Consider the following 17,431-nt stretch of genomic DNA (forward strand, 5'->3'; position numbering starts at 1 on the left):
AATAGCAGCCCTGCTACCCAAAATACCAACTGCTTCCCACAATTTGGTCTCACCTGAAAACCTGCTAAGAGAACGTTCTACCTCATCATCCAGGACATTAAGAAAGACTTTTAAATGGTACTGGTCTCAGTACCAGTCCCTTAAGCATGCCACTAGTGATAGGCTTTCTGACTGGACTTTGCATTGCCAGTCACAATCCCTTGAATCCGACACTTGAGACAACTTTCCATACGTCTTGTTGTCCACTTATCCAGTCCATATCTCACCAACTGAGTTATAAGGACACTATGGGAGACTGACAAAGGTTTTGCTGAAGTCAAGGTATGAAACATCCACTGCTCTTTGATTACAGGTCCAGTTATTTCATCTAAGGGGGCAATCAGGTTGATCTGATCAGACATGTATGATCTCATAAATCCGTGCTTGCTGTTCCCAATCACATCATTGTCCTCCTTCTTGTGGCTGGGAACAACTTCCAGGAAAATTTGCTCAACAACCCTCCCAGAGAGCGAGGTTAGGCTGATCAGCTTGTAGTCCCTGAAGTCTCCTTCTTGCCTCTCCTCAAAAATCGATGTGATGTTTGCCTTTTCCTAGTCATCAGGAACCTCCCACAATCATCATGACATTTCGGTGATGATAGAACGGCCTTGCAATGATATTAGTCTCCTCTCTCAGCATGCTCAGAATGAATCCCATATAGTGCCATGTATTTATGTATGTCCAATTGCCTTAAGCACACCCTAATTCTATCTTTCTCTGTTGTGAATAAAGCAGCACTCCCACAAATGCTGTTTCTAGACTTAGGGCCTTGGGCAGCTTGAGAGCAAGCCTTACCAATTGAAGAGCATTTTTAGATGACCTTCAGCCCACAAGGACAGATCCTTGAGTCCAGTCTTAATACAGATGTTTGAATTATTTCCTTGCTTGACATGTGACCTGGTAGCTTAGAGTGCTCAGCCTCCTCTTTGTCCCTCTCCTTGGACAACCTAAGGACCAACAAGGATGAAACTTGTAGCAGGCACACAAATGGAGTGACATGTCACGGACCTATCTGGGATAAAGACTGAGAACTTGAGATCTTTAGGAGGTGGCATGGAAGTTACTTGATGTGTATCACAGAGTCTGAAGTGCAAGCACAGGGAGGGAGGGAGAAGAACACAGTATGATGACAGGAACAGAATTCTATTCTATCTATAGATGACAATACAGGATAATATTATATTAATAATTCAACTGAAAGCAAGAATCAAACTCTTCTACCATATATATCTAGCTATCTCAATTGCTCATAGTTTGCTTTCCATTTTAATCCTAATTCAACAGAAAAACATACTATGGGTTTGGAAGTATGCATGAATTAATAATGTAGTGAAGCTTTCTTACATGACTTGGACTCCGGTGACGGTGGAGAAATGTTGGACACGGCAAGGTCGCTCTTTGACTTTTTAGGCTTTTTTGCATTTACCTGCCAAGGTTTATCATAACTTCTAAAATCTCTTCTTGTTCCTTTATTTTCTGTTAAAAGAATCGAGTCAGGCAATTATAACATTTGTAGGGTCATTTTTCAAAGACTTAATAAACAATTAATCCAGAAAAAACAAGACCTATCAGTCCAAACCAAAGTCAGCTCTTTTTGTTCTCCTGTTTCTGATTTATGCTAAATTTCATATATTTCTTCCATTTTCTAAACATCAAAATTTAGAAATTCATTAATGATTTTCATTAAAACATAACATCTTATTTTTTTGTTATGAAAAAGTCCTTAACTTCCAATTATTCTCTTACATTTGACTGCCTATGCTTAAAAGTTTACACTTGATATAAATAAAAAGTTGATTTGTCAAGCAACTAACGTTTTGACTATCAGCAACTATGTTATATCTATTATAGTCTGAAACAGATCATCAGTCAATTTTTATATACTAACCCAACATTCTAATAGTAGCTTGTACCAGAATATCAAAGCTAAAATTTCTACTTTAGAATCAGAGCAGATATTTAAGAAAAATTGTTTATGCTTCTGAAGATCTACAATCATAAATTATTCACACTGGAGTTCATAAAGTAGTAATAACATCTTCTCATTAAGTGTTGGAATGATAGGTTATTAAAAAAAAGTGTATTATTAAAGAAAATACCTCAACAGAGGCTAAATACACCACCGGGAGGGAAAAGGAAAACAAAGCAAAGAGAAAGCAAAGAGGACAGTCGGGGAATCAAGGCACCTTTATATGCACCTTCTTTCTCATTCAGACTGGGATTGTTTCCACCCTGTAACTCTGACCCATACTCACATGATCAGTGCATAGGCTGAGCTGATAGCCAACAATGTACATTAAATTCATTATCCACTGGACAAACAGGATTTACTGTGCATGCTCAAAACCACAGAGTGGTACCTGTTCAGTAGGTACATGTGCATCCAGGAAATCATGGATGAAAGTTTGGGAAGATTATACTGGAGACTAGCCCCTTCCAGCATACACAACATACCTGATGGTTCACTCTCTGCCCAAAGGGCAGCAGAGCCAGACAACGTTCTCTGAAGCTGACTGCGGTTCCCCTGTTTGGACTGAAGATGATCAATTAGAAATGGGATTGGCTGGTCAGGTGTCTCTGTTATCAGCTTGGTCATCAACTCCTTTAGAAAATTAAAACAAAACAAAAAATTAGTGGGATATTGCACCTGAACTAATCTTGTATTAACAAAATGTAAAAAGCATTTACAAGGAAAAGCCTGTTTTCAACTTCTAAGGAAACAGCTGGAAACACACATCTCCTCAAACTGCCGCTAGCTTTGCCCTATGAAGTGTTCATGTCTGAAGTGCTCTTCACCTATACAGTCACTCTTCCACTGGAATTTATGTTAAACAACTCAACTTCCACTACCTGCTCAAATTTACCCAAAACAATCTGAATACCGTTCATTTAACCATTCAGAACAAGCACCTTTTCAGAGCAGCAAGTAGCTCTTCTCTGAGCCATACATCCAAGTTTCTTCTCATTGGAAACTGATGTATCAGGAAGGTTGGTGCATTTTTGATCTCACCCAGACATGGAACAATGATCTGGTTAGAATATGCATTCATATCTGGGAACTCCAAGGTCTGATCAAACAGGCAGACATTTTTCAAAGCAAGTCATCCAAAATATTTTTGTACAGACATAAGCAAATATTTTATTACACTGTTGCAGACGTGTATACAAACCCAATGTCACCAGGAAACCATCTCCTATGACATGCATTGATACTATCCAATTACTGTTATACACCCTGGCCATGCAGGGCTACAGAAAGACAAGTACTCTCCTTATTGCTGCTGAGGTTCTTCCTGGATCCCTACACATAAAACACAGATCAGGAATCCAGAAAGAAGCTGTGGCTCTGTGCTGGGCATGTGCCCTAAGTAGGAGGTTACCCTGAAATCCACATAGTTCCACAGGAAACCTGTGCCTACTACTGCAAAATGAAAAAGCTCCATGGAAGTAAAATATTACAGGAATGTACAACAAAATCAGGACAAAAAAATGAGCATTTATTCTCCATCTATCTGCAAGCATAAATCTTACCACACACACTTAAGTCTATCTCTGCTTTATCTTTTCCACACACCTTCATTTAATAAGTAATTTTTCAAATACCAGTAGTTACTTGGTATTACCATCAGTCAATTGTGTTGGAAAAAGACACTTAAGAGGGAGTATACCACGTAACAGTAAAGATGAGTAACAGCATGCAGGACTATTAAGACACAGCAAGTTATCTTTGTCCACTCCAAGACTTTCCATCCTTTTTATTCAAATAGTGGTATAAACAATTAAGTACAAGTGAAAATGAGACAGAAACAAGCTTTGCATTTCAGAAAGAGAAATTTGACTTCAGAAAACAAAAAGGAGAAAACATGCGCAATCTCATGTCTTGTAAAGACATGATTACCTGTGACGTGATTTTTGATAACTACAGGGAACAAAAAAAAAGTGTCTTTGGTTTTGAAACAGAACTCCACAGGAAGAAATTAAGCTACTTACTATTCTTAGAAATGGTAAAGCTATGGAGTGTAACTTCATCTAGCCTGTCTCTCAGCAAGGTAGGAGAAACCCTCTGATATACATCATACAAGAAAAATCCAGAAATTGGAGTAATTCATATTTTGGTTGCTTGGCAACACTCTAACAGCAAACCTTTCTTTTTTTCCCTGCCAAAATGCAGAATTAGTGACAAGTGGAAAGATGTAATCTTGTGCTTGTAATGGACCACAATAGCTGTAGGAATTCCACTGCAGAGGATTCTGTTACCAAAGGAAGAGTGTCAATCTGTAATAGCTGACTTGTAATTTAAATCATTTCTCTGAATCATGGCTTGAAAATTATTTCTCTGTCTTAGATTAATAAAAGCAAGATGATGAGAACTGAGATACATGCATTGATACTATTAATTTTTTAAAGACATGGATAGGTGATAATCTATTAATAATACATTACAAAGTTAATGTAGCATTAAAAAAGATAGTAAAGAGATGAAAAATTTTAGAATGCCTATGTGTCCATGTAAGACAAATGTTACTTGATTGTTGCCATCACTGACTTGCTTCTCACCGGAAGAAGTGCTCTTTAATTAACAGAAACAGACCTAATAAAATAAAACTGATTATCGGATTCTTTACTTTATTCTGAGACATAGCAATAAAACTAAAGAACATAACTGCCCAAAGTACAAAAAAAAAAAAAAAAAAGTGCTATTCCAAGGTGATGTGAAATTAGCTCCTACTCAGAAGGACCACTTTTTTATCTACTGTTAACATATTGATAATAAAGCCTGAGTGATACAGAGATCTGTGCTATCCCAGAGCATAATCAGTTCTATTCTGTGACAGCAATCAGAAAAGTTAAAAGAACTATAGATATAGGCTACTTTTATCTATCTGGAGTAACAAATGAGTTGTACCAATCCTGTAGTCCTAAAACAAAAAAGAAATAACGTTGCTGGAATCCTTATAAACTGAAAATAGTATGCAGTTCAAAAAAATAATACTTATTTGTGTAATAAGCCTCAAACTGATCTGTCTCAAGCACTTTCAGAGATGTCATTAAAAGTAAATACAACTTCAAGTCAGCACAAAGGTGACTCACATTACGAAGCCTGCCATTTAAGGAAGACAAAGCTCTACTATGAGTATTCCATTGCAAAAGAGGAGTGAAGAAGCTGTTAGGGATTTGCTTCACAAGCTGCTCCAAGCAAGGTGTGAAAGTGGTCTCCAACTTACCACAGCTGGATTCCCGAACTCTGCAGAATTTGCAAAGAACACCTGCACCCCAGCCAGTGGTAACAATAGCAGTGATAATAGAGTCAGACATATGGTCTGCGTAAATCCACATTCATGTGCAGGAGGTGTTATCTCCTTCCATATCCTCCCGCCACACACACTGTCAAAGATCCCAGAAGCAGGATCACAATTCCATGATCCTCGCTGCCTTTGCACCTCTACCAAATTCTGCCACCCAGTCCATCAAGGGACCTAACTCCATCCACTCAGCCCCCAATCCGTGCTCTTCAAGCTCATGCTTCCTTTGAGACTCTTGTCATCCCCAGCGAATTGGCACTTACAAGGAAATATGTTATCTACCTGTGTTCGGTTGCTTGGCTATGCTATGTGGTGGAGGGGTGGGAGGGGCAAGAGAAACAGAACAAAAAAAATCCCAACCCAACAAAAAGCAAAAAAACTTCACACAGGCAGTAACTGTACTTAGTGAGCACTCAGCTAATTTTTAAAGTAAAAACATACACTTCACTGAAAGTGAAAAGACATTACAGATTAGGAATGCCTATTACGGGTATTCTCATTTTAGCATCATTCCCTAGTAAAACTATCTTAAACTTCTGATGAAATTACCCAAAGGTTATTTGACGCTCTCATCTGTTGCTCAGATGACATCTTAATAGACAGCAGGAATAACATACTACATGGTACTCTAAATATACTCTTACAAGTTTGAAATGTTTCAAAAAAAGATGACAAAAGTGAAGGTATTAAATAAGAAAAACTAAAGTGTACAACAAGTTACAAAAATAAAATTCCTTTTTGGTTAGCAGCAGTCTGATCTGACTCACAATGTGCTAAGTAGGCAAGGTTTCACAAGAAAAGAAAAGGAAAAAGACCAACTAGTCTCAATGAAGCCGCCTCTGCATTAACACCAGAATAAAAATGGCACAAGATCATTGAAACTGAATCCATTTCTTGATGAAAAATTCAACAGATAAGTTTCAACTATGCATGAAAACAGAAATGCAAGACACATGTCTTTTAAAAATATTAACTATAATTTTTGCCTTCCTAGCTCAAATTTCTAAGTTGTCTACTTGTTCTCAATTTCATCTAATTCAAATAAGAAAAATAAATTTTTCTCTACCTTTGTAACATGTTCTTCTGTGCACAGTATGCCTTATAACAACAAATAAAAAGTCATGGCATATTGGGTCTCCATGTTGCCAGATGAACCATTCACTACCCATAATCTCTCTCCTCCTATCTTCTTTCCACTGCTATGTCTTCCTGTCATTCTATGTCCTTTGTGTTTTCTATCAGTGAGACTCCCCTCAGTCTCCCCCTTCCAGCTGTGTAACAAGTGAAGAAGCCTGTTCAGATGTCAGTAGCTATTAATTCCCTGTGCACCCACAAGAGACACTGCAGCACAGAAAAGGGGTGAAAGGGAACTTCCATGATTACTACAGAATACATTCGTTTCTGCTGCTTCCCCACTGTATTGCCCCAAATTAGGTTCTGCCCTGACCAGAATGAGAAAGAACAGGCAGAAAGGCAATATAAGCTCCAGAAAAACTGGCAGTTAACTCCTCCAAGGATTTTACCTTGCACTGTGCAAACTAGAAATGAAATCGGTTATTTCTACTTTCTTCTGTAACGGTATCTGTCCTGGTTTTGGCAAGGATAGAGTTAATTTTCTTCCTAGCAGCTGGTATACTGCTGTGTTTTGGATTTAGGATGAGAATAATGTTGATAACACACTGATGTTTTAGTTGTTGCCGAGCAGTCAAGGACTTTTCAGCTTCTCATACTGCCCTGCCAGCGAGGAGGCTGGGGGTGCACAAGAAGCTGGGAGGGGACACAGCCAAGACAGCTGACCCAAACTGGCCAACAGGATATTCCATACCATAGGATGTCATGGTCACTATATAACAAGGGGCTGGCCAGGAGGTGGCGTGGCTCAGGAACTAGCCAAGCAGCAGCTTCGGGTGGTGAGCAACTGTGCTGTACATCATTTGCTCTATATATTATCATTATCATTATTATAATCATCATTACTGTTGTTGTTGTTATTATTATTATTATTATCTTCCTGTTCTGTCCTATTAAATGGTCTTTATCTCAACCCACAAGTTTTACCTTTTTTCTTTTCGAATCTCACTCCATCCCACTGTTGGGGGCGGAGTGAGCAAACGGCTGTGTGGTTGGTTTAGCTGCTGGCCAGGTTAAACCACGACAGTAGGTTCATATGCTTTTACATTCACAAGTTTTATTAAACTATGTAACACAGACTGTTTTAAAAGAAACTTGCAAAAGTTGATCTGTGGATGTTTCCAAGAGGGAGATTCATGCACATATTGATAAGGCTGCAAAAGATCCTGAAAAAAACAGGTCTAAACTAGCAACTTAATATATTAATTCTTTATAAAGAGAATAATCTTTCACTATTGTGCTATCCTGAGGTCCTCTATTAGTTATTCTATGCAGGCTCAAATTTTAATTTCCTTGTGACTCTCCATGCATCTAATACAAATGAAACAGTCTTCACAGTCTATTAATCATAGGCTAAATTACAAGAAAGCTCTAATTAGCTATGTCTAAACGTACCTATGAGGTTATTAAGTTAATTAAGAGACATTCTATCTTGCCCTGTAATTGATAACAGTAACTACACAACAATCACAGGTTTTGTTTTTAACGATACTGACTTCTATGGACTATGGCAGAGCATGCACAGATTTTGGCCGCATTATGCTCTCATTTCATGGTTTAAATTAGATGTTTAAAGTAGGTAGAGTGAATTGCCCTCAGAAGATGTCTGTATCTCTCTCCTGCCCAAAGAGACTAGGTGGCTTGGCTTAAACTACAAGCTTTTGATGGGATGTAGTTCCAAATTAAGACAATTAAATACAGCAGTCTTCACAACAATGTCAATGGTGATCTTGTCAATGAAGACGTCAAGGGAGCCTAGAGAGCTCCGAGTTGACTAGCCAGTGTATGTCCACTTTGGGTAAGAATTGCTCTCCAGGCTCCACTGACTCTATTGGCTATATATCCATTGAGACTTAGAAGACAGGCAGACATGTAAATTTAGGTTTGCTAATCACTTCATACAGGCTGTAAGTGAACAAAGAAGATATAAAATTGAGTGAAAACCTGGGGAAGGAAAGTAAGTTTAATAAACTTCTTAGTGATTGACACGTTTTTTTCTTCAGAATTCCTTTCTAATTTCTGCAGTAATAAAGCAAGGACATAAAAAAAAAAGAATTTTAAAAGTGTATTTCAACATTATTCTTACTGGTTAAAATAAAAGTCTGCAATTCTTAAATGAGAGCAGAAAGGTAAACATCACTGCTTCTACCACAAGTGATTATTTTCTATGGAAATGAAGGAAAAATACCAGCACCCTTCTTTCAGAAAACAGCTAGGCTTTAAATCTTCTCAAGCAATTCAGAATTAAAAGAAGAAAATCACATTATAGACTATAATCAAAATGGACTCAACATATTTTAAGTGTTCATGAAATTACCAGCACGTCTCCCTATGAAATAAATTATTCAACACAAAGCAAAGCTCCACATAAATACAATTCACATGCCTGCAGCATACTAGTTTCAAACTAAGCAAGGTAGAAAAACAGTTAAGGATTAGAAGTCCTATTCAGCTTGTTTGTGATAATCTTCAGACTTTTACCTGGAATCAACTAAAAAATTTTCATCCAACTCTTCCTTTGTTCAAAGCCTCAACACTACTCATTCCCGCTATTTCTGCTAGCTGTGCAGCTAAATTTAATATCACACAACTGCAGTACACAGCATGGCACACAACCCACAAAGAAATTACTTTGGATATACAACTAAAGAGAAAGTACAAAGCTGATACAGTGGCCCTGATATTATGGTGCAAACAACCTCCCCTAAAGGTGGCACTGGTAGGGAAATCTACAATACGGGACTAGTGGCGCTGATAACTACTACCATTCTAAGTCTCAAATTGCTTTTTTTCACATCTCAAATCAGGTTGATAACTCTCTGATATACAAAATTAGTACACTTTTGGATCATAAAATGAGAATAATAAGAGGGAGTCTGAAAACAAACATTGTTGAGTAGCTAACAGTCCTCTTTAATGTTCATCTATTAAATATTTGTACCAATTCAATAATAGAAGACCAATTTTTGGCACTATGTTACTAACTATATGTTTAGGGAGACTCTGGAGAGCAGAATGGAGACAACACATTCTTTCCGCTACAAATCCTTTGCAAATCATATGATCAGTTCCCTGAGTTGGATGAACTAGTCCTATCTGATATAAATCCAACTTATGTATGTAACAGTGGCTAAAATATGCATCATTGATCTTATTTAGTGATCCAGAAACAAAAACCTTTTGCATAGATGAGGTCTGGTGGACAATTCCAAAGTTTCACTAAGCTCATGACAGTTTATCAAACTCCACCATGCACATCATAACATGCAATAACTACCTGAACCTCTTGCTGTATTTTTTCACTTATGTATCCTTTGAGGGTTTTTTCCCTCTTATCTTATTCTTAATATTTCAAATATCATTGTCCCAAATGTATTATACAACTTCTGAGCTCACAAAATAGCTTCAAACACCTTTGCTCTTTGGCTTTATTATTGAAAGATTTCCTTTCTCCCATTCAATCATTTCAGACAAGAATGCTGTCAAAAGGGAGGTCACTGGTACTAGGTTACTCTAAAACATTAACTACTTCTCAGTAAAAGAACAAAAGGCTAAAGACATGCTCTCAGATATGCCAAGCGTGTCAACAGTTATCACGTTTTCTCCCACGGTTTTCAAACCACAAAGATTTTCTATGATAGCTTATACTTCTTTCAGCAGTCCTGTATCTCTGCATAACAATCTCATGCTTGTGGAATTATGCCTACCATATCATTATCTGAACTCAGCAAGGATTTATCAAACGAGGGTAGTTTGTGTTATGGCAGAAACACTGCAAGGTTTCCCTAAAGAGTAATTCAGAAATCTTCCTCGGTTTCCACCTACTCTACCAACCAGTGGAAATTCTACCCTGAAGGCGAGGCACTTCACAGTTCAACCAAGAGAAAATTAAGCCTACTGATTTTCTGAAAGGTCTGTAGGATTTACATCAAAAGGAATACTCATAAATAAAGGCCAGGAAAGATTATTACAACCTGGACTCATTTCCTTAAATTATAGCCATAAAACAACACTGACTGCACATCACTGACTTTCCTAAAAGCTACCTCAACAGGCTAGAACTGATATTTCTCTGATCAGCTGAAGTAACCTGATTCCAATTTCAAGGTCTAAGGCGAAGGTACTTGTTCCTCTGTGTTCGATGATTCATTACTGTAACTGTTTAAAAAATCACATCATATTTCCAGTTTAAACTTCACTGACTTAGCTTCTACCTACCTGGCACAAACTTTTTTTCTGAGGGAGGGTGATATTAGAAATTAAAGCAGTAGGTATTTTTGTGGCTACGTCTGGTGGGTTGACCCAGCCAGCAGCTAAGTGCTCACTTGCTCCCACTTCAGCAGGATGGGGGAGAAAATGGGAAGAGCAAAATCAAGAAAAAACTCATGGGTCAAGATAAATTCAGTTTACTAAGCAAAGGGAAGAGGAAAAAAAAACAGCCAAGTGATGCCAAGGCAATTACTCACCACCTCCCACTGTCCAGAGAGTCTTCAAGCAATGGCTACTTCAGAAAAATTATCCCCCAGCTTTTATTGCTGAGCATGACATTATATGGTAAGCAATATCTCTTTGCTCAGATTGGGTCAGCTGTCCCAGCTGTGTCCCCTCCCAGCTTCTTGCCCAACCCCAGCCTGCTTGCTGGTGGGCAGAGCGAAGAAAAGAGAAAGCCTTGACCCTGTGCAAGCACTGCTTAGCAATAGCTAAAAGACTGGTGTGTTATCAACACTGTTCTAGTCACAAATCTGAAACACAGCACTACACGAGCTGCTATGAAATAAATTAACTCCATTCCAGGCAGACCCAGTACAGTACCACTATAGCAATGGTTACTAAGGGTTTACATGCAGGTGATCCGGCCCAGTCAGAATGGGTTCATGAAATGCACGTCCCGCTTGACTAACCTGATCTCCTTCTATTACAAAGTGACCTGCTTAGTGGATGAGGGAAAGGCTGTGGGTGTTGTCTATCTGGACTTTAGTAAAGCCTTTGACACTGTTTCCCACGGCATTCTCCTGGACAAACTGGCTGCTCATGGCTTGGACAGGCATACTCTTCGCTGGGTAAAAAACTGGCTGGATGGCTGGACTCAAAGAGTTGTGGTGAATGGAGTTAACTCTAGTTGGTGGCCTCACAAGCAGTGTTCCCCAGGGCTCAGCACTGGGGTCAGTTCTCTTTAATATCTTTATCAATGATCTGGACAAGGGGATCGAGTGCACCTTCAGTAAGTTTGCAGATGGGACCAAGTTTTGTGGGACTGTTGATCTGCTGGAGGGTAGGAAGGCTCTACAGAGGGATCTGGACAGGCTGGATCAATGGCCCGAGGCCAACAGTATGAGGTTCAACAAGGCTCAGAGCCGGGTCCTGCACTTGGGTCACAACAACCCCATGCAATGCTACAGGCTTGGGGCAGAGTGGCTGGAAAGCTGCCTGGTGGAAAAGGACCTGGGGGTGTTGGTCAGCAGCCAGCTGAATATGAGCCAGCAGTGCGCCCATGTGGCCAAGAAGGCCAACAGAATCCTGGCTTGTATCAGAAACAGTGTGGCCAGCAGGACTAGGGAAGTGACTGTCCTCCTGCACTCTGACTGGTGAGACCGCACCTTGAGTGCTGTGTTCAGGTTTGGGCCCCTCACTACAAGAAAGACATTGAGGTGCTGGAGCGTGTCCAAAGAAGAGCCACAAAGCTGGTGAAGGGTCTAGAGAACAGGTCTTATGAGGAACGGCTGAGGGAACTGGGGTTGTTTAGCCTGGAGAAAAGGAGGCTGAGGGGAGACCTTCTTGCTCTCTACAACTACCTGAAAGGAGGTTGTAGCCAGGTGGGTGTCAGTAACAAGTGATAGGACGAGAAGAAATGGCCCCAAGTTGCATCAGGGGAGGTTCAGATTGGGTATGAGGAAAAATTTCTTCACCAAAAGAGTTGCCAAGCATTGGAACAGGCTGCCCAGGGAAGTGGTTGAGTCACCATCCTTAGAGGTATTGAAAAGATGTGTAGATGTGGTGCTTAGGGACATGGTTTAGTGGTGGACTTGTCAGTGCTAGGTTAATGGCTGCACTCAATGATCCTAAAGGTCTCTTCCAACCTAAATGACTCTATGATTCTATGACTGGTGATCAGAAAGAGAAGGCTGCACATGGAAAAAATAATTGGTATAGTAAGGGATTGACTTAGCAAAGGACTTAAGCTTAGGTATTTGTTATGCATGAGAAGTAAATATAAAGTCAGGTGCATGCTTAAAATACCTTGATAAATTATATCACTGCTGTGTGACTGAAGAATTACAAGCATTTCCTTCCTTCCTTCCAGGAGCCTACCCAAAAAAACATTAGGCCTTTTTTAGAACTATGCAAATGTTTTGAAGATTGACGGAAGTCCTTTCAATTGTATCCAATGGAAATTTTGGATAACACACATTTTCAAAATGTGTGCAGCAACCAATCACACCTGTCAGGTGCTTCCCCCCCACACCCAACCACTTATCTCAGTAAAGTTAAAAAATATAAATACATGCTTCTGAATTAGATCACACATTAGATATATTACTGATATATTACCAGAAGAAAAACTTATCAGAAATACATGTTACACATTTATCACTTCTCATGCTTTTTTCTAGTTCCTATTCTCACAGTTTAGGGGAATTAAACTGATTGATTTGTCAGTGCCTAAAGAAAATTACTGTGCAAGACATGATTTTATACTTTATTTTTTCCCACCAATTACAGTCACATTATAATATCTAAAAGCACAATACTAGAAGTGTGGCATTGATAAATTTGTCCTAGGAATTGAGAGTCCCATTTTCTTGCTACTTAAAATCCCAGATTTCAACATGGTTACTCTTACTTTTTCCAACAGAAGACAAAAGGACCTAAATCTGGAGTTGGGCAGCAAGTGATGATTTAGTGTAAAGCTGGTGAAAGTCCTAGTCCTACCTAAACTCATGAGTAAGGTGCACACCAATCCCACCCATTGCCTGAAACCACATTACAACTAGCAAAGAACAGTCCTAGCTACAGTGCCGAAATAACACTCCCTAATCCCCCTGCTGGCTTCACTGCACTGGTACTACAGGGTATACACTGCGGTTCGTTCCTCTAAGAGTGACACGGCCTCAAAGAAAGCACTGTCAAATCAATTTTTACAGCAGACTCTTCTAGAGCTACAAGTTCGATAGCCTGGTGCTGTGCTCCTCTGTCCCCCATTTCACATGCCTTGCTACTACTCTTCTGTCTATTGTACACATAAAGCATATACAAGTGAATAATAAGATTATGATTTTGTAGATAACTACAAAGTACCTAGTGGCAGCATGAATCTAATATACTTGTGCTGGAATGTCACTGCCTTCAATTGCTCCCATGAACTTCTTGTTTAGGTCAGCTGCCAAAGTACTTCTAAGACCACGAGCAATTGGAAGAGAAAAGCCAACTTCCAAAAAGCTTAGGGTGCAGCCATACCCAAAGTAAATCCATAGCCTAAGTAAAGACTATTTTCTAACACCAAGAGTTTCAGCACCACTGAATTTCACAGTAATGAATTTTACTAATACTGAAAGTATCAGGCTAACTCAGAAAATGGTCACTGAAATATTTCAAAGCAATCTGATAACTTAAAAACAGGGCTTAAATACAATAATTTAAATTCCTTATAGGAATAGGATTTCTGTTCTCATGCAGAAAAATACACGTGGGCAAAATGTGCATAGCTGGAAATACTGAACATAGTCAATAATTTTTATTGTTCTTATGAGGATCAATATAAAAAAGATTTTCAAGTATTTTGCATATATTCAAGGCAATACACTCATTGTCATCGTAATGACTGGACAATTGAGGTAAATGGCAATTCATATACTCAATGTATTCATAATATGCAATCCAAACTCTACCTAAAACATAAAAACATTAATTCCTTCTCTTTGTAAAAGATGTTTATTTGTTGTAAAATTACGTTAGCATAAATCTGATACTACAGGCTGTGATGTATCTTAGAAGTTAGAAATGCAAGTAGTCTGTGAATTTCCCAAGTCAGTCAGTCAAGTTTATATAATTTACACTTAACAAAATGGCTCTTCATATATGTGGCTGGAGGCCAGGTGCCCACCAAAGCTGCTCCATCACTCCTCTCCTCAGCTGGACAGGGGAGAGAAAATATAATGAAAGTCTCATGGGTCAAGATAAGGGCAGGGAGAGATCATTCACCAATTGCAGTCAGAGGCAAACAGACTCAACTCTGGAAAATTAATTTAATTTATTACCAATCAAATCAGAGTCGAGTAATGAGAAGTAAAACTAAATCTTAAAAACACCTTCCCCTCCACTCCTCCCTCCCTCCCTCCTGGGCTTAACTTCACTCCCAGTTTCTCTCCCTCCTCCCTCCAGCGGCACAGGGGGATGAGGAATGGGGGTTGCAGTCAGTTCATCACACACTGTCTTTGCCGCTCCTTCCTCCTCAGAGCGAGGATTCCTCACACTCTTCCCCTGCTCCTACATGAGCTACTCTCTCCATGGCACCGCCAGGTCCTGCCAGGAGCCTGCTCCAGCACAGGCTTCCCACAGGGTCACAGTGTGGTGGGTTGACCCTGGCTGGGGCCCAGGTACCCATCAGAGCCACTCTATCACTCCCTCATTCACTAGACAGGGGAGAAAAGGTGTAACAAAAAGCTTATGGGTCAAGACAAGAACAGGGAGAGATCACTCACTAATTATCATCACGAGCAAAACAGACTGAACTTAAAGAGGAAATTCATCTAATTTATTACCAAGGAAAACAGAGTAGAGGAACGAGAAATAAAATCAAATCTTAAAACACCTCCCCCCACCCCTCCCATCTTCCCAGGCTCAACTTCACTCCCGGCTTCAACCTCCGCCCCCCCTCAGCGACACAGGGGGACAGGGAATGGGGGTTACGGTCAGTTCATCACATGTTGTCTCTGCCGCTTCTTCATCCTCAGGGGAAGGACTCCTCTCATCATTCCCCTGCTCCAGCATGGAGTCCCTCTCGCAGGAGACAGTCCTTCATGAACTTCTCCAATGTGAGTCTCTCCCACGGGGTGCAGATCTTCAGGAGCAAACTGCTCCAGTGTGGGTCCCCCATGGGGTCACAAGTCCTGCCAGCAAACCTGCCCTGGCGTGGGCTCCTCTCTCCACGGGTCCACAGGTCCTGCCAGGAGCTTGCTCCAGCATGGGCTTCCCACGGGGCCACAGCCTCCTTCAGGTGCCTCCACCTGCTCCGGCATGGGGTCCTCCACAGGCTGCAGGTGGAATCTCTACACGCCCTCATCCTTCCTCCATGGGCTGCAGGGGGACAACCTGCTTCACCATGGCCTTCACCACGGGCTGCAGGGGGATCTCTGCTCCGGCGCCTGGAGCACCTCCTCCCCCTCCATCTGCACTGACCTTGGTGTCTGCAGAGTTTCTTACATCTTCTCACGCTGCAAAAGCTCTAACTGCTTTTTTTTCTTCTTAAATATGTTATCACAGAGGCGCTGATTGGCTTGGCCTTGGCCAGCGGCGGGTCCGTCTTGGAGCCAGCTGGCATTGGCTATATCAGACACAGGGGAAGCTTCTGGCAGCTTCTTGCAGAAGCCACCCCTCTAGCCCCCCCCCGCTACCAAAACCTTGCCATGCTAACTCAACACACACAGTCTCCTCAGGTGTCTCCACCTGCTCCGACATGGGGTCCTCCATGGTCTGCAGGTGGATATCTGCTTTACCATCATCCTCCATGGGCTGCAGGGGGACAGCCTGCTTCACCATGGTCTTCTCCATGGGCTGCAGGGGAATCTCTGCTCCGGCACCTGGAGCATCCTCCTTCCCCCCCTTCTTCACTGACCTTGGGTTCTGCAGAGTTGTTCCTCTCACATCTTTCTCACTCCTCTCTCCATCTGCAATTGCTCTTGATGGTTTGTTGTTTTTTTCGCCCCCTTCTTAAACGTGTTATCCCAGAGGCACTACCACTGCCACTGATGGGCTCAGCCTTGGCCAGCAGTGGGTCCATCTTGGAGCCAGCTGGCATTGACTCTGTCAGACATGGGGGAAGTTTCTAGCAGCTTCTCACAGGACCCACCCCTGTAGCCTCCTCCCACTACCAAAATCTTGCCATGCAAACTCAATACAATATACATGAAATATTGACATTCAAAATGAACAATCCAAATTTTCTCCACTTCATATTTAATCCTTTTAAAAGCCTGTCAAAACTTTGCCAGCTGTATAACAAAAATTGGTGGTGAGTAGTCACATTAGAAGGCCTGATATTTTACTCAGACAACTTCCCCTGTGGAGAGCAGTATTGGAGTGAAGAAAAAATGACAATATGATGTTTACATGTCAACAGTTAATGTTAAAAAAAATTGTTTAAAATCAGTTTTCCTACAAGCCCCCCTGTTTTTTTTTTAAATACATTTCTGTTTTAAAAGTTACTAACTGTATGCCAAACCATTGCACCCAAGGCAGAACACCAGCAGTAGCAGAGCTCTTCCAAACAGCGACTTCCTGAAGAAGTTGCTGCGAGTCATTTAACAGCACGTTCCACTACAGACATTTCCCACTGGGAACTTTTTGGCAGTCACTCACACTGCAGGACAGCACGCTCAGCACTCAAGTGACCTGTGGGCACGCATTTTCGAACCCTTGACCCTTCACTCAACTGAGTCACGCAGCTGTGCCTACTCATTGGTTTCAGCATAGCAGGTACACACCATCAGCCACCAAATGCTCATTTATCCAAAGGATAATTTACCAGCAGGCATGAGGAAGACTTCTGAAGCTGATCTCACACATGAACAAAGGAGACAATAAAACAATAGAAAACCAAATCAGTAATAATATACCTAGCATAAAGATATTAACCAAAATACACATATTTGGTAGTGCAAGTAAAAAAACCTGAACTCCAGGGTCGCAGACCTAAGGCTTTATATCATTGAATCAGACGTCGAATCTCTCCTAGTATATAT

At 40.7% G+C, this 17,431-nt stretch overlaps 1 protein-coding gene across 3 annotated transcripts in view; it reads right to left on the reverse strand.

Moving 5' to 3' along the window:
* The window catches only part of C2H8orf34 (chromosome 2 C8orf34 homolog), a 205,733-nt gene that overhangs the window by 162,068 nt on the left and 26,234 nt on the right, over window positions 1–17,431 (reverse strand). For 2 of the 3 annotated variants that reach the window (XM_054815640.1, XM_054815641.1), the window contains exons 2-3: window positions 2,494–2,641; window positions 1,384–1,515 (exon numbers count right to left, since the gene is read on the reverse strand). In XM_054815640.1, the coding sequence (XP_054671615.1) occupies window positions 1,384–1,515; window positions 2,494–2,641 (280 nt within the window). The remainder of the gene's footprint in view (window positions 1–1,383; window positions 1,516–2,493; window positions 2,642–17,431) is intronic. The other variant, XM_054815642.1, reaches the window with a different exon arrangement.

Source organism: Grus americana, chromosome 2, assembly GCF_028858705.1.
Source record: "Grus americana isolate bGruAme1 chromosome 2, bGruAme1.mat, whole genome shotgun sequence".
Taxonomy (NCBI): domain Eukaryota; kingdom Metazoa; phylum Chordata; class Aves; order Gruiformes; family Gruidae; genus Grus; species Grus americana.